Below are 26572 nucleotides of genomic sequence, written 5' to 3' on the forward strand. Positions count from 1 at the left end.
TGCATAGCGTGCCTGACACAAGGGGCCATTTCTAGTGCTTTCAATGATTTAACTGTGGGACTCTATGAGATCCAGATCCAGCTGCTTGATCACTAGTAATGAGAATGTGATGGGAGGCTGTAGAACATTGTATTATTACATTTCAGGCTCAGCAATGAACTGCTAATTAGAATTGCATTACGGAAAACAACCGACAACAGGATCGTATTCAGCAATTCAATTGAGGAAGAACTACTAAATTACTGTTTAGCTTCTATGTGTTTGTTATAAGAAGTACATAAGTAGTATGTTTAACCATACTGCTGTAGTGCCCAGTTGTTTTATCTGACTATATCGTACTACTTAACCACCAACAATCAACTGTGGGTGAGAATCCAATCTGTTAAAATTGCTCCCTTAGCAAGATGATTATTAAGATACATATCCAACCTCTGCTTGGTGTTTTGCAACTGCTGACAAAGTTTTAAACTTTATTAAAAATGACCTACAGTTTTTATACTGTTAGACTGGGTTACAATCATTGCACTACAGAGTAGCTGTAGAATATTATGAAAGGGGTTCAGTGGGCATCCTACAGTTGAAACAAGAAACAGGATATGGGGTTACTGTTTAATGTTCCAGCTTCTGAACCCACTGCAGTGCGTGTGTTTGATAAAAGAGAGCGGACACTGACTACAATTCGAACAAACAGCAGCCATGTGTGGCTTTTAAGTAGGAGGCATAATCATTTTTCATGTAATTTGTCCGCATAGCAACAGGCAGAAGGAACTAAATGGATTGCTACAGACGGATGACAGTTCTGAACACATTTTTTTGAATTTGATTTTTCTCCCCCATTCTATGGCACAGTCATCTGTACCTCCACAGGGGCCTGCCACTGCACTGTACTGCAGGCAGCCTCTGTCTGATTTACTAAACTGTGCCTTTAATAGAAATGTCAATGGCAGAGTCTGGAGAGGTGACTAGTACCATATGCAGCCAATCAAAAGTTCAGCTTTGAAAACACCTGTACCAATCAGAGCAGCCGGTGGGCGGAGGTTACAAAACCCAGCCGAACCCAATGACTCAGCAAAGGCGAATGCGTGCCAGATGACACTTTAGAAGAATTTAAAGGCACAGGATGCCATTTCCCACTACTGCAGTGGGCATTTAAAACGAATAAGTTGTTTTCTGTATTTACAGCCTTGGAGGTGTTAGAATAATTATATTAAACTGCAGTATGATCTGCATGCAAGATGAATGTAATATCCACAGCGTGAGCCCTGTCTTTGATCTCTATTGAGTAAACCTTATGATGACTAAGCATTCCAGTTATTTCAGGGATTTCAAAATATCCTGCACTTGATAGAAACAATGTCACTGACCTGCTCCTACGCAGTATACTGCTACATTACCTTAACTTCACACCAAGATCTCAGATCTCTTTGCTGACTCCTATCTGTAAAGTGGACAAACACCACACCTATTTTTACAAAACTACAACCAAACTATCAAGGCCAATTGTCTCAGAGAAATAAAAGTGCATAAAACTATCAAGAAACAGCTTAGATAAGGTCAGACCTGTACATTATAGTGCAGTGTACTGCTTCTGCTTGTCTATTCAAATTAAAAGCTTTGTTCATATACCCCAAACAATAACCTTTTTTTTTTCTGGAGAACAACCAATTTTCTAACACGGAAGTACATATTAGGGAGCATTTGAAGTATTTTATCCACACCTATTAAACACTCACTAGTGCAAAAAAAATACTATGGTAAACTTTTATAAGGATTTCAGTGTAAATGATATAAAAATAATGTATGTAATAAAGCTATAATAAAGGATCTCGTGATGATAATATTCCTCACACAACAATAACTGAATGTAATTGATTAGGAACAGGGTGAAACAGTAACCTGGGCTGGGAGTGGTTTTTCACTCTGTCTTACGTGGTTACATGTCTGAGCTCAACCTGCCCAGCCATGTGTCTGCTTATCTCTCTCGGGTACGGCACAGGCACACCACTCTGATCTCAGGCCTCTCCTTCATCTAATTTACAAAATGAAATCCTGTTTTTCTCTCTTTGCCTTCAGTCTCCCCTTCTCTCTTTCTCTTGCTCTCCCTCTGTGAACCTTTAACTTGTTTTTTTAAAAAGGGGCCCTTAGTCCTACAGAATTCACGAGGCGGGTCTGTAAGCAGGTAGGATCAGCCAGTATGTGTGTCTGCTTAAATCGGTTTGTTCACTTGAGCACTGCTCCAGGGTAACCCAAAACAGAGAACGGTCCATGAATGGCTAATTTGAAGGTCAGTTCAATCATTGTAATCCTATAATTTGACAGAACAACAGTGTAACAATTTACAGAATGTATCCAAACAAAAAAATCACCCTGAGGCTGCAATTTCGTACCATTCAAGAAAGCTTATCCGGCTGCAGAGGGAGATGTCTACAGCAGTTAGTTATTCGCTTCTTTGAGACGTTACAAAAACACCTTGAAAAAGCGCTTCCCCTTTACCAGCTGATCGCGTGAACTTACTGACCCCGCAGGACGAATCATCTGTTTCCACATCCCGCCCACGTGACTCCCTCTGCTCACACGCACTGGAAATAGTGTCAGGAAACACTAAAGCTTGAGACCACTCAAGGGCCAGTCTAATAGTGGTCTCTTAACACAGGTGGTCTCTTAAAAGAGGACCCATAACTTATGAATTTTCTATCTGTCTCGGACATGCTTTCCTGTAATTATGTATGTCTTACATACAGTGTAAAATCCAGTAGATGTAATATGAACAAAAGAAAGTATGTTAATAACATTCATTTAGATCATGCATTTACAAAACAAATTATTTTGTTAAAGTAATGAATGCTTGCCTGTCTCAGGGCATATGGAATGTTTTAAGTCCTTTGCAAATTTCAATGGCTGAGTCTGCCTTTCAGGTTGATTCATTGCATCCTGAAAACAACGCCAGCTTAAGCATGATATCTTTTTCGATATCCTCGCACATTGTTTTCAAACTCTTTTAAGTATGGCTTGAATGTTTCGGCGTTTACTTTCCTTTTAACGGGTCGCCTTTAAGTCTTAAGCCGCCACATCCTAATTATGAGACCATTCTGTTAAATTAGGGGGAAAGAACACCACAGCACGAAACGAACACATTGGAAGCTGCCTAGTTACCAGGCAAGTGCTGAATGAAATGCAAGTTAAAGTATCATCTAGGGGGAGTAATTAATGTCATTGCTTGCTCTTGTGTTCGAATAATGAAGAAGGTTAGTTAGTAATTAACCGTTTAATTAAGTTTAATTAAGATATTGAATCGGCTTTTATTGATTACGGATAAAAGGCCGCTAAAATGTATTCCTTTGAATTTAGGACCGTTTAAAACCATATTTTTCTTATAACTATAGCCATGTGTAAGGGTGCTTAATACAGGTTTGAGCCCGTTGCTGGGTAAGATAGGTGGTCGCTTAATACAGTTAAATAAAAGCACGACTATCATTGGGAGGAATTTAAAGTGGTCGCTAAATAAAGGTGGTCGCATGAGCAGGTTTGACTGTACTTGTAAACAGGCAGTCTGGCCTGCTGACAACGATACGCTAGTGACCACTGAACCGCTGAAGTGCACTCTTGTTTATAAACCACACAGAGTTACAGCATGCCGGTTATAAGCATTGCACTCATAATGACGACACATCAGCATTCCAGACCCGTTTGGATTCTGGGAAGTCAGTCGGTTGTTATTATCATGCCTCTTGCACTTTGCTTCAAAGTGAACCGGAAGCGACCCAGCCCCTTTGGATATTTAAACAATGCTTGAGATGCTGAGAAACCAAAACAGCTAAACAGCCATATAATCCAACCTGAAGATCGTCTGTATGTGCAGCTTGAGTTTCCAGCTGATTCCAGTATCCTTGTTAAAACAATGAATTAATAATTTTGCCTATTGAAAGATAATAGGCAAAATTGTGCTCTATCCTGCGGTGAGATGTTAAATCAATGTCCTATTGTAAGTGACTCTGCATATAATGCACAGTTCACAGCCTACCTCTGTAAAGCACTTTTGTGATGGTGGTCCTCTATGAAAGGCGCTATATTTCCTACAGATGTCAGGACTGCCCAGTCCCTGACCACATTCCGGCGCCTCCTCAAGACTCACCTCTTCAAAGAGCACCTGTAGAACTCCTCTGTTTGTATCCTGGGACACTATCACCCTTCATGTAAATGTGCTTTATTTTGCTCTTATCTGCCCCCTATTTTACTGCATTTAATCCTGTACTTCAGAATACTGTAATCTGCCAAGTGTTTAACCTGTAGTACTTTGTATTTAATCACATCCTGATGTAACTATCACTATTTAATCATATCCTGATGTAACTATCACTATTATCTGCTGTATTATTGAATTGTGGTTTGTCACACTTGTACTTTGCTTGAACAAAAGTTATTGTATTTCTTGCTCTTATTGTATTAATTGTATTGTAACACTTGAAATGTATTTGCTTACGATTGTAAGTCGCCCTGGATAAGGGCGTCTGCTAATAAATAAATAATAATAATAATAATATATAAAAATAAAGATATTATTATTATTATTATTATTATTATTATTATTATTATTATTATTATATCTTTAGTTTTAGAAGAAGAAGTAGAAGAAGGTGTTTTTCTGGCCTAGGATTGCCTAAATTAGATTACCCTTCGTTGCATGACTAATTGTGAAGGAATGCAATTCTTTACATCTTGGAGTCATTGCTTGTATTAGCTACACTCATAATGACTATGCGATTGGTGAGTCTGCTGACTAGTTAGACTACAAAAAAAAAAAATCCTGCAGTCATTCCTTTATTTGGAGCCTGGTATAATAAAACTGTGACCTGAATACCAGCGACTCACATGAGTGATGCTGGTAAATATTTCACTACTGAATTCATCGTCTTCACCAGCTCCTATCATCATTCATGGAGCCACTTTTAAGTAGCACAGATTGTTATAAAACATGATACGTTATTTTCTTCACATTATTATCTTCTATGGTTATTGTCAATCTTGTGATTAATTAGATTAGCACCTGGCTGTCTACAAACTCTTGTTATTAACTTTTGCTTTTTGATTTTTCCTTCGGCCTTTTTGGCTCTAAAACCTTAGCACCTCAGTTACCAGCTTTTAAAGGGATCTACCTCCTCTCCACACAAGAGGCCAATGCCTAATCATAGACACAAATGAGCTCTTTTATGAAAGGCATAAAAAATACCCGACACAGAGGGTAATGGCATTACTATTACAATCACAATGATATTGTGTTCAATTACAGTTCCACTTATGCTGCAGTAATTACAAGTATAAATACAATTCTACAAAAAAGTGACAGAAACAACTGCACACAGTAACATGCTTATTCTAAATAACCCAGCAGTAATCACAGCTACAGATACACAAGCATACTATAGAACAAATGGGGTTGAAAATACAAGATTAATGATCTTATAACAAATGATTTACAAATTACACTTTTACCATTTTCATTGACCCCAGTTCCGTTTCGGACTGCAGTACACTGTGTGCAGTACACTGTCTGTGCAGTACACTCTCTCTGCAGTACACTGTCTGTGCAGTACACTCTCTCTGCAGTACACTGTCTGTGCAGTACACTGTCTGTGCAGTACACTCTCTCTGCAGTACACTGTCTGTGCAGTACACTCTCTCTGCAGTACACTGCCTGTGCAGTACACTGTCTGTGCAGTACACTCTCTCTGCAGTACACTGTCTGTGCAGTACACTCTCTCTGCAGTACACTGCCTGTGCAGTACACTGTCTGTGCAGTACACTCTCTGTGCAGTACACTCTCTCTGCAGTACACTGTCTGTGCAGTACACTCTCTGTGCAGTACACTCTCTGTGCAGTACACTCTGTGCAGTACACTGTCTGTGCAGTACACTCTCTGTGCAGTACACTGTCTGTGCAGTACACTCTCTGTGCAGTACACTCTCTCTGCAGTACACTGTCTGTGCAGTACACTCTCTCTGCAGTACACTGTCTGTGCAGTACACTGTCTGTGCAGTACACTCTCTGTGCAGTACACTGTCTGTGCAGTACACTCTCTGTGCAGTACACTCTCTGTGCAGTACACTCTGTGTGCAGTACACTCTCTCTGCAGTACACTCTCTCTGCAGTGCACACTCAGCACTGTCCCGTCTAGTCTAAAGTCCTGCTGGAGTTGGGACAGGCCCACAGAGCAGCACTGGTTACTGTGACCTCTGTACACAGGGCAATAATGTGTCCAGGTCACACCCAAACCTCAGCACAGCTTCACATCACCCTGAGAAACTGGAGAACTGTGTTGGAGCTTTTATAAGACTGTGTTCCAGGGGTTAACACAAAACCCGACTGCCGGACTAATATGGGGTTTGCTTCTGCGGGTTAGATGATTAGTAATAAAATAAAGCCATAGAAAATTAAACGGATCGACTCATTGTTAGTTATAAGGAGGGGGCTTTACTGAATCTAGCGTTTTTTTGGGACAGAGCTGGTGAAGTTACTTTGAAAAAGAAATCTGTTATGGTTACTTCAACAAAATTGTAACTGGTCACAGCAGCTTATTACTTTGAAACTAAAATGTGTAACTAGTTACAGTTACAATTACAAGCAGTTACTTCTCAGAGCTCTGTATATTTAATGGAAAACAGTTTTAAGATAATGTTTTAAAGTGGACACTTTTATTTCTGATCATGCATCTATATAGGTGCAACGTGTATTGATTTTTCTCTACTTTCCCCTTTCCTTGTTATGCAGAACCTATAAAGGAGCATGGGCCCTTTAAGACTGAGCCCCTGAGTCATGGCAAATTGAACATTAATAGCTAAGCAGCCGGGGCTGTCTCATGTCATGAATTCTCAATCCCTGAATCAATAACATGTTACACAATATTCTTGTTGAGTCGAGGTGTGATCGCAGCCATGCAGGGCATGTGATCTGACTTTGGTCCTGCTGACCCACATTCCTGGAGCTCTGTGACATCACAATGGTTCACTGCCGTTGCCCTGGAGATGCCGCCCAATGAGCCTTCACTGCCTGACAGGGGTTAGTTATAGAACCAAAGCTTTATTTAAAAGAAAAATGTTTAAATGCCCCGCCTAATCTGCACATCAAACGTCTCTCTCGAGTTTCCTTTTGCTGGAGGTCGTTTCGTTTTTTTAGGCTTTGTATTCAGGTTGTGTATCAGATTCATTCTGCCTCAGCGCTTGTTCAGCAGATTCAGCATATTGAGGCTCAGAGATGCTTTGGAAAAGGTAGGTTTGCTAATACCCCTCTCCAGAGAAGCACACATTGATGGTTTCATAGCCTGTGCTGTGTATGAAGATATAGAAGAATGACTTTGATTAATATTTAGGTAAACCGAGCCCTGCAGAAGCCAGGTGCACTGAACTGAACAAAATTAATTTAATAAAACGCTAATCTTGTTTTAGCTGCACATTATTTTAGATGTGTGGTTCAGCTGTTATCTTAAACTGCATCTCTACCATACCTACAATCCCCCCCCCCCCCCCCCCATCTCCCTCTCTGTTCAGTCTGATGTCACTCTGACGTCAGTCGAGGTTTCCAGCTGATCCGAAATGCTCCTGAAATAGCAGCTGGCTTTCCAACTATAGCAGCCCAGCTCTCATCAGTATTCAGGGCTTTACATAACTTACACTGCCAGCTAGAAGGAGAGTGGGAGGGAAGGGGGAGTGGGAGGGAAGGGGGAGGGGGGGGGAGGGGGAGGGGGAGGGGGAGAGGGGTGAAGAAAGTTTTTAACTTACCCTCCCCGGATTTCAATCCAATTGAGCATGTTTGGGATGCATTTGAATAACGCAGTCATCATTGTGATTCTCTGTCTACCAACTGCGTAAAATATGAATGACTGGAATGGATCCCTGGAGACACACTTTGTAAGTCTATGCCACATCGCATTAAGGCTGTGATCAGGGCAAACGGTGGCCCAAAGCGATATTAGCTACAGGTCCAAATAAAGTGTTTGTCAGTGCACACAGAGAACAGAAAGCACACAAGAATTACGAAGCTGTCATTAGTTAAAACCACTCTGATTGGATCACTGTGTGCTGCTGTTTCTTATCACCTTGGGCTGACTGATACACAGTTATTGTCACTGTCTGGCTCCCTGGCTTAGTGATGAGCAGTTTCCTTCCTCACGAAGCTCCACGCCTACTGCCAGCTCATAATCCCTCATTACTGCTCTCCAGCAGGAGCACCAGCCCTTTCTCGGATGTTCGCTAGACAGGGAGGTCTGTCTGCTGAGATGAAAGCAGCTTGTTCACAGTGACATCCCGTTAGCAGCTTGCATGTAAATATATACACTGACGCTGACCGCTGTACCAGTCTTGGTAGTCACAATTGCACAAACCCCTTTTCTCCTTCTGCATTGGTAGTTATTGGGTATTATGTGGAGTGTTACAACAGCACTGTGTGAATGATTGCTGTTTCTTTGGCACAGATCAGAGGATCATTCCTTTACTGCACTGAGGCATTCAGGGGGAGAGAGCAAAGAACATGAAAAGGATGTCTGATTATATTTAGATAGCATCGTGTTTTAAACATCCCAAGCGAGTCATCTGCCAGCAGACGTGATTAAAGGTTGTTGTTGCTCTCTGGGCTGCACTGCACTGTGAGATCTGGGCATGCAAAACCGCCCTGCAGACAGACTGCGTGTGTGAAAATGTGAGTGCGTGCCGATGCGTGTGTGAATGCTGCGCTGGTGCTGCTGCAGTGCTGGCATCGCCCCAGGTCAGCCCCACTAGTCTCTCGTCCATATTATGCTGAACTAACATTACTCTGACAGATGCATTGTTTTTTATACAGCAATGTATGTGGGCCCTATTGAGAAAACGTAAAAGGACTGTTTTGAATGTTTTGTTCAAGACTGGGATTTTTTTCAACCCTTTTCATGCATGCAAGATTTTTTTAAATAGCTGGGAAAAAAAGTCATCTGGGATTCATTTTGATGAAATAGTAAATACTGAACGTTTTCTCAACTGCTGGAGAGAGGGTTAGAAGTTCATTTTCACTTTTCAAAGCAATGTTTAACCTAACTGAGGGAATGTTTTTAAACATTCCTTGAAACAGTCTTTAAGTTGAATAGATTACGAGGCTATTTTTGAAGATCAATACTCACTTCAAAACAACAGCAGGGGTTGGGCTTGCTGGTAACCTGACTATTTGAGCTGCAAATTTCAACAAGACTGTCATCTAACACAGTAGATTCTCCGAGGGCTGCAGATTTATTGGGATGGAAACCACCTGGGTGGGTCTAGCTGACTGGAACGGTCCAGTCTGGTCCCCACCCTCCTAACCTCCCCTCGGTGCCTGCTGTCATGCACGCCTGGCCTTGTGAGGTCACAGCATTGCACAAGACGGCGCGTTGCACAAGCCTCCTGATCCTCAAACCAGGAACAGCTGCGGCTGCACACAATGGATTGTGAAACTCCACCCGTCAGTCACACAGCATAGTTTCCAGCAGCACAATCTGGAAGTTGAATACCTAGAAAATAGCAATGTAAAATCCCCAGTGACCTCCATACTCGCCTTAAATCCATCAGAATCTTTCAAATCAGGCTTTGAATTGTTTAATGTAGGGTACTCCGCTTATTGTATAGAAGTCATCGCGTGCAGGCAAACCTTATAATATGAGACACCCTACACACAACTTCTTAGAAAACAAATGGCAATTACAAAGATCACATATCATGTGATGGTGTTGTTTTGTAACAGTCTGTTCTGGGCATCTGTACACAGGAAAGGATGCAGTTTAATTCAGACAAATCCTTAACCGTGATTTCTTATGTGTGATATAGAATGGGCAGTATCGTGAGCACTTGAAGATGTTTATAACAGAGGCTGTGAAGGTAGAAGAACTCATCTCATGTCTTGAGTAACTATTTCTCAGGATGGATTTGAGATGCATGTGATTAAAAACACAAGCAGTGACCCCCTTGTGGAAGACTCCGATGAGAAGCTCTCAAAGCCAGGGGCAGGAGGATGGATTTCACAGCGCAGTGTACATGCTTGCTTGCGTTGAGCCTCCCAGCTAGTCCTCCCCATTGATAACAATCAGGACAGTGTGCTGGGGCTGTGGGGACACTGCAGAGTCCAAGAACAAAGTCTTACTGCTGTCACCCGGAGTCATCTCCTTATACCGAAACAGACACATGCTAACAGACCCAGAAACATTCATTTCAGAATAGCTGTACAGCAGTCACTAATTGAGCTCCATTCACTGATCTTCAACTCTCTCTTTGTTTAAAAGGGAGAGAAGCAAGACAATACATTTTATTCAAGATCAGTATTGTAGATGGTCCCCTAATCATATATATATATATTTAAATCATCAATGCTGATGCTCCTGGAATAAAATACAAAAGACTCCTTCATTTTGTCTGTCGGTTATCTGTGTAACATAGATTTGGAGGTTGCATAGTAAATACCAAGCAGTCATGTAAATACTGCCAGCTAAGTAGTTCAGCTAAGTAGTTCACTGAAGGTGACATTTTGGGTCAGGTTGGCAAATTCTAAAACGTGTGACCTTTCAATAGCATTCCAAACTGCGTCTGAATTCAAACAGAGCCACTGACTAAACAAACTCCCGCGACTTTGACCCTGGCAATGCCGGTAGGAACACACTTCAGGCGCCTAGCCCGGAGTGGTATCACCACCAACAAAAAAAAAAAAGTCTCTGGCTTGTGTTGTCAGAGTCAGAAACAGCTGATTCTCTCGCGGTATATGTTTCCACGCTGAGATTCAGAGTCCGCAGTAGGGTTTAAATGAGCCCAGTCGCTTTCCATTATCTTACATCAGCCGCTCCCGTCTCGCCGCACTGAGTTTGAACAGAACTGCACCTGTGTAATTAACGTGGGAGGGACTTGAACTAGGACGTGTGGGATTACACAAAATTAGACTGGAAACGCACGTCATTCCAAAACCAGAAATTTAGCCTCAGAGATTTTCAGATATTTTAATTTCCCTTTTGCAAATTCCAACAAATACCGCCTACAGTAACCGTTTACTGCTAGTTAAATACATTCTCATTGAAATCCACAGTATACTACTTCTCTGTCTATAGTCGTTCACGATTGTCCGCTCTAACGAGTGTAACCAAATAAGGATATTACCAATTATTAATTGATATTATCTATCTATCTATCTATCTATCTATCTCTCTCTCTCTCTCTCTCTCTCTCTCTCTCTCTCTCTCTCTCTCTCTCTCTCTCTCTCTCTCTCTCTCTCTCTCTCTCTCTCTCTCTCTCTCTCTCTCTCTCTCTCTATATATATATATATATATATATATCGTTGTATGAAACGTTGCTTAATCATTTTCGCGCTGTCACTGTTATGTTATCCTTATTTAGTCACACCCGCTTGCTGTTATACACCCTTCAGTCACTGCGTGTCTAATTGCACCAGCACGTTAAGTTTCTTATCTGTGAATTTATTTTATAATGCATATACGTTTTGGCAGGGCAGCTCCTCGAACTCCAAAGAGAGCACACAAACTGTTTGAAAATTTTCAAACTAAAATTCTACTGAAGAGTGCATTACAAGTACAGTATACACCGTCTAGTGCAGAAACCCATGTGCTCTACTGGAACGTTCTACTTTGTTTATGATGTCACTCTGGATGAAATTCTCCTCCTGTAACTCAATGCCGCAAAACCATTATTCAACATACCCTTTTATAATGCAGTTGATTATTAATCCACCTGTCCCTTAACTGGTTTAAATGTACATTAATAGCTTTTATCTAAACTGGGCCATCGTCCTGTATAAATAGCTGCATAACCTTTATAAAGCAGCCTAAACTTAGACCTTTGGTCCCATGTTCCTGCTTTAAAAAGACAGTCATGCTAAAGATAATCTGAGAATCCGAGCCAAAAGAACAGCCTTGAGTCACCCGGTGTGCCTGCCTTGTCACATCTGCTCAGCTCTAGCATAGTGCCCCCTTGTGACAGCGTGGAGAATCGTCTCCAGAGGTGAGGACGTCTCCGTGGCAAGGACTGTGATCGGACACCCTGTGATTGGCTCTGGTCCTGCAGGCCTGAGATCGGACACCCTGTGATTGGCTCTGGTCCTGCAGGACTGTGATCGGACACCCTGTGATTGGCTCAGGTCGAGGTATAATCAGGCATAATGACTGTTAAAAAGGGAAGGAAAGTGGATTACATAGCCTTCCTTTAAGTGTGTCGTCTCCTTTTATACCCACATCATTGCATTAACATTAACCGTGCTTTCCGGAAGACTCCTAAACACCCACTGGCGATTTTAATCTTTTTATTGGGCTGATACGAGTATACCATGTTTTATTCATTAAAAATAAATACATAAATACATAAATAAATAAATAAATAAATAAATAAATAAATATTTTTATTTTTCGTTTTGGCATAAAATATCCTCCATACTTGGTATGTGCCTCCTAGATTTACAAAATTAGCTCTCTTTTTTTTGTACTTTACTGCAATATTAATAATGTCCACAAGATGGCAGGGTATTACCATTTATTTGATACAGGAAAAAAGAAATAATATCTATTTTAAGACCAACCAGTATGATGTGTCTTGTTAGTAATGATGATGCTGGAAAACAAATAAATCAAAAATATCAATTAGCTAAGAGCAAGGGTTTTTAAGACGGGAACTCTGTCTGCAAATCTACCAAAAAATGAAATATTAGCAATAGGTATTGTTGGAACTTATCAGAGGGTATACCGTATTTTCAATGTCTTTAATGGAACTATCAAAGGTATGGGCAGCAGTGTGGAGTAGTGGTTAGGGCTCTGGACTCTTGACCGGAGGGTCGTGGGTTCAATCCCAGGTGGGGGACACTGCTGCTGTACCCTTGAGCAAGGTACTTTACCTAGATTGCTCCTATGGTAGTTAAAGGCAAAACCATTTACATACAAAGTATTTCATTTATGACCACCCCTTGAAGTCCAAACACCCAGACCCTTTATCATAATGCCCAGAATGACTGATGCAGGCTGTGTTTGCACAGTGGAGATGCTCGGCTATTTACAACAGCGCAGAACAAGGCATCTCCCTGGTCGTGACTTCTAACAGGAACGATGTATGATCCCCACGCTCACACGTTCTCAGGTGCTGTTATAAATTGGGTTAGTGGTGTGTGAGAATTGAATGACTGTGATACAAACCCGATAAACAAGCAACAGCTGCCTGGCGCTACTCGCGTCACTCACCACATCCTCTCCATAAACACTTAGCTCGTAATTCAGTGAGTTCAAGCCGCTTTCACGCACTTCGTGTGCCCAAGGGTAGTATAAGAACCGAAGGAATCCAGTCCCTAATCGCATCCAGGCTTGTCGTATCGGATACTTCATACAAAGCGATTCTGGGTGCATTCAAAGTGAACAGTCCTGCACAGTAAATCATTAGCATTAAGTTATGTGTTTGTCGTGGCAGTAAATGCATTGGTAGGTAAAGCCAAGTCAAAGCAAGAAAGCGTAAACTTTTTTACAAATTCATTTTAGAATTACTGCATATTCTGCCATTGCGCGTTTTTGATCTGTAGGTACATAGTACAGTACAAGCAAACTGCAGAATGGCTCCCCCACCCGCACTGCTGCACCCCCTGTCCTCGGCTTCAGTGCAGAAAGTTTCCTTAGAGGGTGAGGGAGCAGTTCAGTCTCCGTGGCCTTTCAGGAGACCGCGTGCCTGTGTAAAACCGCAAGTCTCTTCAGAGGTGCCGTGGAAAGCAGCGTTGGGTGGTGTTAACCACGAACACAAGCAACCCGAGCTCAGTCATGAATCATTCATCAAATCCCTCCTTAAAATATTCAAATGTTGTACCAGCTCTTTCATCATAATGCAACGATTCAAAAAGACAGACCAACATATTGACTTGTCATATTCATTATTTATTGAGCAGGTACTGGTTCTGTACAGAAAGATCTCCTAAAATTGCAGCTACAGGGCTAAAAGGGATATTTACAGTATTTGTAAAATACTAGAGCTTGTCTGTGTCTCTGTCGATTTGTTTAGCGTGCACTGTTATTTCCAGAAAACAATATTAATACGGTTATCAAAAATACTGCTGCATGAAACAATAACGCTGCATACTTTATTGATTATCAGATATTAATTTCTTAATAATTACCTTTATTACAAAAGAATACTTTGACGGCCTCCCTCTGCTTCACTTCAACGAGGAGTGACCCAGATATTTTAAAAAGCAAGTTAAACTCCCCACACCTTCTCACTGCAGGCATGGGAACTTGCACAGCCTGATTTGGAGGGAGATTTTTGCAAGCTGCTTGGCTCGTTTCAGACAGAGCGTGTGGCACGCCAGCCCCAGTTAGCACATCCGCTTTGCTTTCCTGTGCACCTGCAGATAGAGAGCCAGCAGCGACCAAGAGGCGCATCTGTGAGACCTGACATCCCTAACTATATATCTGTTTCAAATGTGCATGGTTTCCTAGCGCACATCAAACTGAACTTACAGGCAGACTCTGAGACTTTAAGTTACAGTGTAGTTACAGTGAGGGCTCTAGAATCTATAGATACAGTGTAGTTACAGTGAGGGCTCTAGAATCTATAGATACAGTGTAGTTACAGTGAGGGTTCTAGAATCTATATATAGTGTATCTACAGTGATGGCTCTAGAATCTATTCTCATTGTCAGACTGCAGTCCAAACGGACAACAGTAATAAACTAGTTTCAGCAAAACCCTGGACTGGTGGGGATACCTGATCAGCATCACGGCCAGGAATAATGTGCCCGTGGGGCCAGATCCATTTAATTTAGACTGAATAATGTTTAATATTGCTCTATTGAATTAATGAATTGGACCATGTGTCTGTATAGCAAGTTAAACAGTACATGACAAGACTACGTGTGTGTGTGTGTGTGTGTGTGCGCGCACACACACTGGGGGGGTAATTTATCACTCCAAAATGCATTCTATTTAATTAGATTTATTTTATTTAGATAGACACAAGAAAACATTGTGACTGTACAACGGTGCCAAAAAAATAATCACAAACACTCCTTTCAAAACAGATCAGTTTAGATACAGGCTGGCTCACTAAGCTGACTCTGTGCAACCTCCTTCCACACTCACAGTGCTCTGCAGTTTACTTTCAGGTCACAGAACACTCAGATCTGACTTTCGCTTTGCAGAACACTCAACTGTGAAATCAGTAGGTCTCCATTTTCCAAACACATTGCAGTCTTACAAAGAGCAGGGTCAAGTCAATTCCATTTTAAAATCAATTCCAATTCCTTTGTTAGGAACTGGAATTGATATTTTAGAGTTGTAATTGTTCAACTGCTTTCATTTTAAGCCAATTTAATTGATTAACAGGAACATAAACTAAAAAAAAAAGTTATAAAGCATAATTCAGGAAATACAGGAGCTTCATTTTCTACAGCACGTCACTGCTGTTGTACTGTAAAAACAGCCGGGGGCAGACCTGCTATAAAGCCCCTTGCATCCCAATCTCATGATGGGGGGAGTGGGTGCCCCAGTCCAAGGATTCACCCTCCTATCCTAATCCTGCACTCCAAACCCCCAGTAAAACTCTTCTCTCCCCTCCTGGAGCAGCCCTGTTCTGCAATGTCAGTGCCATACCCTGCAGTGTGCCTTCCCTCCGAGTGTCCAGCGGGTAAGCAGCGGTCACCTGGTGTAGGACCTCTGCCAGTTATAGATGTCGGGGATGTTGTGTGAGCAGACCGCCTCTCTCTTGCAGATGCTGACTCCGCGGCCCCGGAAGGCCTTGACGTTAGTGCCGCCCCCTAACCCCCGGCGGCGGGCTGCCAGTTTGGTCCGTTCCTCGGCCGCGAAAAACTCAGAGGTGGCCCGGAAGAACTCCAGCAGCGCCTGGTGGCTCCACAAGGGGGCGTCGTCTGCACCGCCGGCTCGATTGCCCGCCGTGGCAAAGCCGCAGTGACCGCCCTGCTCGGTGAGCAGCAGGAAGAAGTGCGGGTTTGACTCGAAGAGTTCGAAGGGCAGGGTGGTGCGGGGGTCGCCCCGGACCTGGTCGTCCTGACTGCACAGGCACAGCACCGGGATCGCCACCTCATCGACGTCCCGCAGGGGGTCGTTCCGCTCCCAGTAAGAGTCCCAGCTGCCGCCGCTCACCACTGCCCCCTTCTGGCCACCCTGGCAGAACAAGGCCTCCTCCAGCCCCTGCAGAGAGGAGCTAGAGAACAGTGCGTCTGTGCACAGGGTCTCGCCCAGCGCAGTCTTGTACCTGCAGACAAACCCCACAAGAGAAGCACAGGTTTAAACACAACATGCTATTTGGTTTTATATAGGTTTAATCCAGCTCAAGACCACTTTTCATATTTTTGCATTGCTTCAGTGGCAGTCAAGTGGTTAATATCAATAATTCTAATTTTAAAATGTACTTAAACTGAACCTCTGTACATGCCATTGAAAGAAGTCATAAACAGTGCATGTTTCCAGCAACACAGTTCACTGTTCTTTCCTGGCAGTTCAGCTCCAAAACACTGTTCGGATCAAGAAATCTGTATTAAAAAAATGGTAATTTGCAGGGTATGGGAATATCTGATCAGCATTGGCTGCTGTTGTTTCTGGCACATTTCCCAGACACCTCGTTCAGGGTTTTAGGAGGTGGGGGTCTCTCTGTATGTTTTGCGTGCTCCTGAAGGATTTCTCGACAGACTGCCAGGGACAGTCAGTTCTGGCTGGGAGTGAGTTTTATTTAATTTATTTATAAAACTGCTTACAGTCGAAAAATCTCTCGGTCTCATTAGGACTCATTAAAAGCAACAAACATAATTAGGCACATTTGAAAGTCATTCTGTCTCAGCTTGGGAAAGCGGGCCAGGTTCAGGTTTGGATTACAGACTTTAAGTTTTGTGGGGGAGGTTCTGCCAATGCTTCTCCTTCAATCCACATTAACAAATACATCCAGGTCTTATTTATTCTGGTCTTTAATCTCTGCATGCTGCTGATTAAGTCTGTACCCCGCACGTTTGTACTGTGTGATTTGTACATTGCAATCGTCCTTTTATATAGTTTTTCAGGACGCCCTTATAAATCAGGCCTCAGTCTCAATGGGCAAATCTGGTTAAAAAAAATAGAGAAAGACCCCCTCACCACAGCCCCAGCCCCAGCCCCAGCCCCATCTACCTGCTGAGGCAGATCTTCTGGTACAGCAGCAGAGCCCAGCGGTACAGCCAGGGGGCGCCCGTCTCGAACCAGTCCTGACAGCGGAAGATGGGCGAGAGGCAGGCGGCGGCGGTCACGTAGCTGGAGGAGCCGCACTCGCCCAGGTAGGAGAGCAGCAGGCCCGAGCCGGTACTCTCGCTCACCGCGTACAGGCGTCCTGACGGCTGCCGGTAACGGATGTAACGCACGGCCTCCCGCAGGTCCGCTGGGTCCCCAAACTGCTGAAGCTTCGCTGTGCTGAGAGGACTGCCGTTGTGACTGCGCCGGTTAAACACCACGGGGAGGTAGCCGTGATTCAGAGCACCCTCACACAGCTGTGGGAGCAGGGAGACAGAGAGAGATCTGATCAGCATACAGGGAAAAGCAAGCAGCAGGGAGACAGAGAGAGAGGCCAGATCAACATACAGGGAAAAGCAAGCAGCAGGGAGACAGAGAGAGACCTGATCAGCATGCAGGGAAAAACAAGCAGCAGGGACACAGAGAGAGGCCAGATCAGCATACAGGGAAAAGCAAGCAGAAGTCTCAAGATGATGAGGGCACACTGAACTGCTCTACAGTGTTGTGCCTCAACACAGAATTCAGCAGTCTATGTGGTTGTGTGTGTGGATGTATCCAGGACTGGGGTCAATTCCTGTTCCATCGAAGGAATTGCAATTTATATTTTAGAGACATCATTGTTGCCATTGTTCAACTGCTTTCATTTGAAGCCAATTTAATTAACTAGTGACTTCAATTGAAGTAAGTTGTTGCCACTGTGAGAAGCTCGTTTAGAATACTGCCGATTGCAATTTGGATCAACGATGAGATGGAATGAATTAAAATGGAATGGGAACTCATTTTAAAAATGAATGACCCCCCCCCCCCCCCCCCCCCCCCCCCCCCAACCCTGAATGTACCCCAAGCAACCCCATGCCAGCCTGGTAAATGAAATGCTTCAGCTGATTATTCGCAGCTGTTGGCATTCGAGTTGGAAATCTAAAATAAGCATTAATGTTTCAGTTAGTGAAAACCAGTAACGGGTATTCTACGATTCTTCCACTTCAGTTTGTGTGACTTGAAGGTAAAACGAGCAGTGGTGTTGTGTGTATAAAAACTCATCAGCTCCCACACGTAAAGCTTCGTAAAACAACTGTGGCATCTGGAAAGCCTCTCTGAGTGCCTTAGTGTCTGCAGATATTCTGTGCAAATAATGAAGTGTCTCTCTCTCTCTCTCTCTCTCTCGGATGAACTGGCTAAACAAACACAATCTTCCTCCTCCTCCTCCTCCTCCTCTGTAGCCCACAGCCGCGAGGGGATTAGAGAGCCTGCCGTCGCTGCGTTTCCCTGAAACGCTTTGACCTTTACTATTTAACCATCTTCAGCTGCAGCGCGTTATCACAGAAACTCATTTAACAATGAATTAATGAACTTCACACTGAATGCTCCCATTTTGTATTTGGTTATTCGTTCCTTTAAATAGCAAACAGCCCACATTTCCATTCCGATTTTGGTGCCTGTATTATTCCATGAGCCATGAGCATTGTGTTGGGACGGTGTGGAATTCCTAATCCCTGGCTCTGCTCTTCCTGTGCCAGCTGGAGACCCCTGCGTGGCACTGCTCTCACAGAGGAGTGGAAAGCAACGGCAGCAGGACTGCAGCACGGACACCCACACATTCCTCACGTAGGTGCAAAACTGCAACTCTGTTCAAAATCCATAGCAGCAAACTGTTGAGTTTTAAAACCAGGCCGGTCATTTATTTAGGAAGCGAAATGTAATTTCCCATCAAGTCCTTAAAAGGGATGTCCAGACTTTATTTTCACCTGGTGGAGGACAATATCCTGTGACCATACTATAGATTAACTTCCTGTGCAGCACGAATTAGGACCCCCACATGCCTAGAGAAGTGAATGCAGTCAGATTACAGCAGAAATAAAACGGGCTGCTGTGAAATAACGGTTCCTTCAAGACTGGGATTTCAACGGTTTATGATCCCATATAACCCATTCCCGTTCCACAAGGAATATTCCATAGGGATCTGATGAATGTAGGGAACTTGGAGGGCTCCCCCAGTTTGCAGATCAGGGTGTACAGAACAGGATAGATAAGCGCTTCCTCATCCCAGCCACTCCGCTGCTCAGGGAGAGATGATGATTTACGGAGTCTGTGTGCGTAAGTGTGATCATCATCAGTTTGTCAGGGGAAGGCTGTGAAAGATGCGCCGCTGTCACTGTGATTAATGGTATCACGGCTGTCGTTTGTGGGGGCAGACAATGCAAGCGTGGGAAGAAACAGACAATCATGTGGCTTCTTTGTTTCCACAGCCTGCGCAGATCAAGAGGAGAATGCAAGTCTCAAAGGATATAGCATATTGATTTATCAGTGAGAGAAAGGGCTCGAGCAGTAATCATCCTGTCCTTCAGAACTGGCAACCCCAGCCTTGACACATGCACTGCAACGCTGGGGACAGCACGCCCACCTGCATGGAATAAGCATCTTGTTGTGTGTGTGTGTGTGTGTGTGTGCTGGGTTTTTTTTTTCATAATTTGAGACAAATGCATATTTTTCTTTTAGAGATTGTGTAAGACTTGTATACTTTTAAACACAGTTTGTATTTTATTGCTACAGCAGTACACGGTGGTGGACAGCTGTTTGCAGACTGTAGAATGAGTTTCTTCTCAAATTTTTTTCTTGTACCTGTGAGAATAAGGGGGGGGGGGGGGGGTGGGGGGGTAACAGCTGCAGTACCAGTAGGCATGGTCCACGGCGTGGACCTCAGAATATTGTAATCTGCCAAGTGTTTAATCTGTAGTATTTTGTACTTAATCATATCCTGATGTAACTATCACTATTTAATCATATCCTGATGTAACTTTCACTATTATCTGCTGTATTATTGAATTGTGGTTTGTCACACTTGAGAATTATTGTATTTCTTGTTCTTATTGTATGACTTATATTGTAACACTTGAATGTATTTGTATTTGCTTGCGATTGTAAGTCGCCCTGGATAAGGGCGTCTGCTAAGAAATAAATAATAATAATAATAATAATAATAATAATAATAACTGAATCGCTTCAGTAAATGATGTGTTTATTTTCAAACAACGAATGGCAAAGCAATTGAAGGAAAGGCACTGCATGTTCTTACAGAACAGCTATTCACTATCAGAAGTGCTTATTTGTGTGGCTGTAGGTTAACTAATCATTTAGCATGGGAGCGCTTTACCTCCTACGAGAAGTCAACAGCAGCTCTGAGCTGCACTATGACCCACTTCAGCCTTGTGAGGTGAGCAGCCTGAAGAGCTGTGACTTCAGAAGTGGTCTTTCTTTCCTGTGGGTGTGCTGAACGCAACCCAGCAAAGACAATAACCAAGGCTGACAGTCTATAAACAACACCAAGCTGTCTGGTGATGCCGCAGTCTATTTGAAGAGCAACAAACACCCCCCCTGAAAATAAGCACATATATTTCCAAAGAGACCAAGAAACTGTCCCCATGTGACAGAAGCCATACAAATGTGGGCCACATTAGGGTTGGATGAAAAGCAGTTATTAATTAAATAATCACGACCCTCATGAGGGTCTTAAATCTGGACAGGATCAATTCCTGTTTTTCAATTCCAAATCCATTTCCAGTTAATCCAAGCAGGTAAATCAATTGCTTAGGAAACACACTATGACTTCACCAATACGTTAGTTCGGAGCAGATTTAGCAGGAGTCTAATGGTTTGGGAACATACAGCTGGGGTTACTGCCAATAGGCGTGTCCCAAATACACCAAGCATGGTGATTGGCTACTTGTGTCTTAAGATAGAAGGACCATTAATGACCACTTAGTTTAAAGGCAAAAACTAAAACAGGTAGGCAGTGAATGTATTTACACCAGCCATAAAGCACATCTGCTTTCATCATTCAAGAACAGGTCTCTTATACAATCATGACTCAATGCACTCTCACACACACAGTTGCTATTATACTGTTGTAAATAATACCAGCCGTCTGCACTAGTGTTGTCAATGTCTTTTTTTTAAAACAGGACACCACTCTTCAGAGGCAGGGGAATGCAGCTGGAACGTGATATAATATTGTGAAGGGAGAACTATGAGGGATAAATAGTCTGATTTAGATTGCAAAAATCCAAGACAAAAAGATTGCTTTTAACCATACCCACATATTTAAAGGAACACTACAGTATCTAAATACTGTATATGTATTATTTATGATCAAGTATATAGCACAGCCAGTTCTCCTATATAAACCTGTGACAGAAAAGCATTGCTTAATCTCGTTACTGAAGTTTGAGCAGAGAGGGGGCAGGGAGGAGGGAATCTTCTACCTTCATCCCAGCTTACAGCTTTTATGCATGCAGCCTGGGAGTTAAATGCACGACAATTCAGGGTTTATTTATTTATTACAATTTTTTTTTTTTGCTCATTCCCAGTATTCACGCTCCTGTGTATTGATTCCCTTAGACACAAGTCAAAGGTGCCATGGCAACAAGGTGTTGGCCTTGTTGTTGTCAGGTTGGAGGGAGCACACTAAACATCTACCTTGTTAAGAAACAAAAGATAGAGGTCTTAAAGGCACAGTGCTTATTAAAAAATAAATAAATAAAAATCAACTCTGGGGTTTGCCCTGTAAAATGCTATCACAAAAACAGAAATCTGAAAATGTGTATTTTAATTGAGCTACAACAGAGCTGAAATGTGTAGTTTCCATTCTTTTAAAATTCTCACAGTGGCAACAAATTACTTAAATTGAAGTCACTCTTTGTCGATTAAATGGGCTTGAAATGAAAGCAGCTGAACAACCACAACACCGTGTAACAATTTTTTTTTTTTTTTTTGTTCCTGGGTAGTAAGTGTTATTTCTTAATTGCTTATGCCTCAAAAGTATAGAAAATGGCTATTATTCCCCCACAAACTTTGCTTTTGTGACCAGGACAGTGATATTTTGAAATTTACCTATTTTCCAGACCATTCCAGATAGATTCAGTGCTGAGTAAACTTGGAGTAACTTCTAGAACTTTCTAGAACTTTCCAGTAATATAAATAGCTGCTCCATAATGGTAACAAGTACCCGTCTCTTCCCCTGGCTCACTCGGTGCACCTCAAAGAGGATTACAACAGCATCAAGACCTTGCTGGACGCCTTGAAGTATGATGAGTATGGCTGGGAGGTCATAGAAGGGCAGCAGTATGGAGTAGTGGTTAGGGCTCTGGACTCTTGACTGGAGGGTCGTGGGTTCAATCCCTGGTAGGGGACACTGCTGCTGTACCCTTGAGCAAGGTACTTTACCTAGATTGCTCCAGTAAAAACCCAACTGTATAAATGGGTAATTGTATGTAAAAAATAATGTGATATCTTGTAACAATTGTAAGTCGCCCTGGATAAGGGCGTCTGTTAAGAAATAAATAATAATAATATAGAAGACTTCAAAATGGTGGCATTCCTGATGGGTCTCCAAGGCAGTTTTACCAAGTTTCCCTGCTATCTTTGCCTTTGGGACAGCAGGGACACCAAGGCGCACTACCACAGGCGGGACTGGCCACAGCGGACCGAGTTCTCTGTGGGGAGGAACAACGTCAAGTGGGAGCCACTGGTGGACCCCCGGAAGGTGCTGATGCCACCACTGCACATCAAATTGGGCCTTATGAAACAATTTGTCAGAGCTCTAGATAAGAAGTCGGCAGCCTTCAAGTACCTTCAAGACTTCTTCCCTAAGCTGACTGAGGCAAAGCCGGTGTCTTCGTCGGACCACAGATAAAGAAGATCCTAGAGTGCAATGAATTCCCCAAGAAGCTCACTAGTAAGTAGAAAGCGGCTTGGAACAGTTTTGTCGCAGTGGTTCGGGGCTTCCTGGGCAATCACAAGGCCGAAAACTATGTGGAGCTGGTTGAGACTCTGGTGAAGAACTACGGCACAACGGGCTGTAGGATGTCCCTCAAAGTCCATATCCTTGATGCTCATCTTGATAAATTCAAGGAGAACATGAGAGTGTACTCGGAGGAACAAGGCAAGCGCTTCCACCAGGATATACTGGACTTTGAACGCCGCTACCAAGGACAGTATAACGAGAACATGATGGGAGACTACATTTGGGGGCTGATTCGTGAAAGTGATTTACAGTATAATCGTAAATCTCGAAAAACTACTCACTTCTAAATCTTTTGTAGTCATTTTTGTATTACTTTAGTATAAATACATGTTAATTTGGATTCATATGTTGTTTTTTTCTGACTTTATGTGAACGAAAAGACACAAATTCGCCTGTTTTCTCATTGGAAATAGGTAAATTTCAAAATATCACTGTCCTGGTCACAAAAGCAAAGTTTGTGGGGAATAATAGCCATTTTCTATACTTTTGAGGCATAAGCAATTAGGAAATAACACTTACTACCCAGGAACAAAAATTGTGTTACATAGTGTTATCATGTCTCTAAAATATCAATTCCAATTCCTTCAAAGGAACTGGAATTAGGAATTGACCCCAATCCTGTTTCTAACCCCTTAGTGCTGATTGTAGTGTCATGTACAAGCACATTTGGATAATGTAAACTAACAGGACTGTCCACAGGGTGTGTTCCATTAGTTATGCGAATTACTGTGACCAAAAAAAAAAAAAGTTACATGAAAAGTGCCATCTTACCTTAAGGACATTCCTGGTGATTTTCCCAAATGAATTAGGAATGACAAGCAGAACGGGATTAGTGGAGTTACTGGAGGCGCGTCTCCTTTTATGAAACGCTGATCCTGCTACAGCCCAGTCCAGCGCAACCAGCCCGTCGTCGCTCATCTGGAGGTAATCCCGAATGAAATGGACTCTTCTCTCCACGGGCCAGCACGCATTGAAAACGGTCTGCAGGAACGGGTTCCTTCTCCAGCTCCAAGTCAGCCCTGTTGTAAAATTGCTGAAGGTGACGCAGTGCTTGAGGAGGTAGTTTGCCAGAGTCGACGGCTTGCAGATCAGCGACACCGTCTCCCCTGCCCCTGCAGCTGTGGCAGGTTCCGAACCGCGTCTGTCGGGGTCGCTCATTTGACGGCTGGAGGCGCAGAGTCCAAACCGGCTAAGCATCGCCACCGTCGCCGTTCTGAATCCGAAGCACTGCTTCACCGGCCAGAGCAAAACAACCAGGATCAGAATGCAGGCAGCAGCGAACCATTCAGGCATACTGCGCTCAGCTGAAAAGCGGGTAATGCTATGGCAAGAGTCAGTGGTGAAGGCGGAGGGTCGGTCGAGTTTAATGTGAATGAGTTTTAAAAGAAAAAAAACATATACATCAAACAGACACAAAAACGAACAACGTTGCAGCAGGCAGTCTTTGTTTTAGCGGTAGCGGGGTTTCCGGCTAAATAACAATGCACACGAACAGAAATAATCCTTTCAGTTTGTTTTCTTCACCACCTGAATGCAGAATGCTGCTATGTGCTCTGAATGGGTGCTCATTCAGAGTCCATTCCCATCCAACATGTTACACAATTTGCGAACCGCCTTGCCTTTCCTCTTGCAGAATAACATGTACTGGTAAACCGCGGTGCATGATAAAAACTAAACAACAAAAATATCAGACTTGTGCAACTGTCTTTATCAGCAAATGTAATAAGAGAAGCGTATTTGCCAGCAATGTTTGCAATTCTTCGAGCGTTGTTGTAATCCGATACCTATGTATTCATAAGCGGTTATTATAAACGCAGAATCCGGTATGGTTTGAGCAGAATACATGCATTCGGACACGAATCTTCTTCATGAAGCACTTTGCAGAGTCAACTTATACACACAGCAGTCCAGTAATTGAGGCTGCGGGGGTTAACACCTGGAAAGCGTAATAGGAAAGCAGTGTTATTACTGTGAACCGCCTTTCGCTTTTAAAGCAAAAATCTAAAACGTTGCAATGAAAATAAAAGCCACAAGACCGCTTGTATTCTGTTACCTACTTCCTCCAGTGCAATGCAAGCGAATGGGTTGGATTTGGCTCAGCTACAGTGTTAACTGAGGCAGATCACTACATTTTGTTTCCGCTTTCACGACACCTCACTTAAATTAAACCCAGTGAGTAAACAGCTTCAGCGTTGAATGACCTCTTTCACTGAAGCTCCAGAGCTGTCGCTTGTCTCAGAGTTCCAATCCTGCTGATGTCACAAGTGCCCGATTCACTCCGCCGGGGTTCGACTCGGCTTAACAGTACTGGACTGCCCACGACTCGGGGTCACAGATCAGCAGGCGGACAGGGGAGGAGGACTCGCTGAGTATACAATTACTCTCAAGCCCCAGAACACATTCTCTCTCATCATCTACTTAAAAACGCTATCATCAGACCGAACCACAGTTAATGCAATCCATAAACCAAATTTCTAAATTTTATTGATATGTTCTTCAATGTTGGCTCAGTACAGTTATTAGAGGTTGTATATGGAGACGGTAAGTCGATGTACTGTACTGTGTTGTCAAAGCAAGCGTGCGCTGGCATATTTGTATAGCACTGTATCATAGGTTAAGCCCTGATCAGATTCATTAACTGAAGCCTTTGTTCGGTTAAAGCAGATTAGCCCGTCAGCGATCATTAATTACCTCGGACCAATTCAATTATCTACTACGTGTTGTGGCCAATTTAAAACATTGGCCCAATTATTATTATTTATTATAGTATTGATGTTATAATGCAGTGACCTTCCGTCCGAGGTTTGCGGAATATTTGACTGTTTCCAAATCAAAATGAAAAACAAATTATTACAACTCACTGCAATGGCTTTGTTGTTAATCTGTAATGAAAGTTTGCTCGTTAAGCGCATTGAGGATATTGTAATCGAAGGCGCTATGTACACACATTGAATTGCATATATATATATATATATATATATATATATATATATATATATATATATATATATAGGAGAACTGAAGATGGGCACAGCGGTTCTATGTAAAAAAAGAAAAATTTTGTCCTCTTTATTACAGTTCTGCCTGATATACCGTAACGTAACGCCGCAGACTCCCCTGTTGCAAAGCGCCGTGCACCTGCTGCTAACGTGTTATGAGAGCCGCTGAGAGCAGGTTAAAAGCCGGCCCCTGCAACATGGAAAGTCAGCTGGCAGTTAAAGGTGTGATTGGAGTGCAATAATTCTGTTAGTCCGGTCTGTCATTTAGGTGTATTCACAATGCAGGCACAGAACTAGCACATGTGGAGCTATGAAAGGAATGCAAGGGTCAGAGTCAAGTATTTTTGTAAAAGGCATATAGCTATTATTGGTTTACTAGTAACACACAATGCATGGCTTTTTTAGTGCTGCACCAAACGGTTACTCGATTATTCACATCATTGGTGTTGAATTTACCATTCAAGTGAAACAAGTGAAGAGACAGCTGCCTGGATTGGTGTGGATACTTTTTCACTCAGTTTTATTGCATCAGGGATGGACATA

General features: G+C 42.8%; 1 protein-coding gene across 3 annotated transcripts; it reads right to left on the reverse strand.

The window, feature by feature from the left end:
- Positions 1-14935: 14935 nt before the first annotated feature.
- Positions 14936-25823, reverse strand: LOC117429338 (protein ABHD15-like). Of its 3 annotated transcripts, none has more exons than XM_059001268.1 (4): positions 25088-25823; positions 23802-24966; positions 17135-17487; positions 14936-16229 (listed from the first exon to the last, which is right to left on the reverse strand). In XM_059001268.1, exons 2-4 carry the CDS (start codon positions 24321-24323, stop codon positions 15653-15655), a joined length of 1452 nt encoding a protein of 483 aa, XP_058857251.1. In that variant the 5' UTR covers positions 24324-24966; positions 25088-25823; the 3' UTR covers positions 14936-15652. The 3 variants fall into 3 exon arrangements, with proteins under 3 accessions (XP_058857251.1, XP_058857252.1, XP_058857250.1); XM_059001269.1 differs by having other exon boundaries at positions 25084-25823; XM_059001267.1 differs by having other exon boundaries at positions 23802-25823.
- Between the last annotated feature and the right edge of the window lie 749 nt (positions 25824-26572).

Source organism: Acipenser ruthenus, chromosome 26, assembly GCF_902713425.1.
Source record: "Acipenser ruthenus chromosome 26, fAciRut3.2 maternal haplotype, whole genome shotgun sequence".
Classification (NCBI taxonomy): Eukaryota; Metazoa; Chordata; class Actinopteri; order Acipenseriformes; family Acipenseridae; genus Acipenser; species Acipenser ruthenus.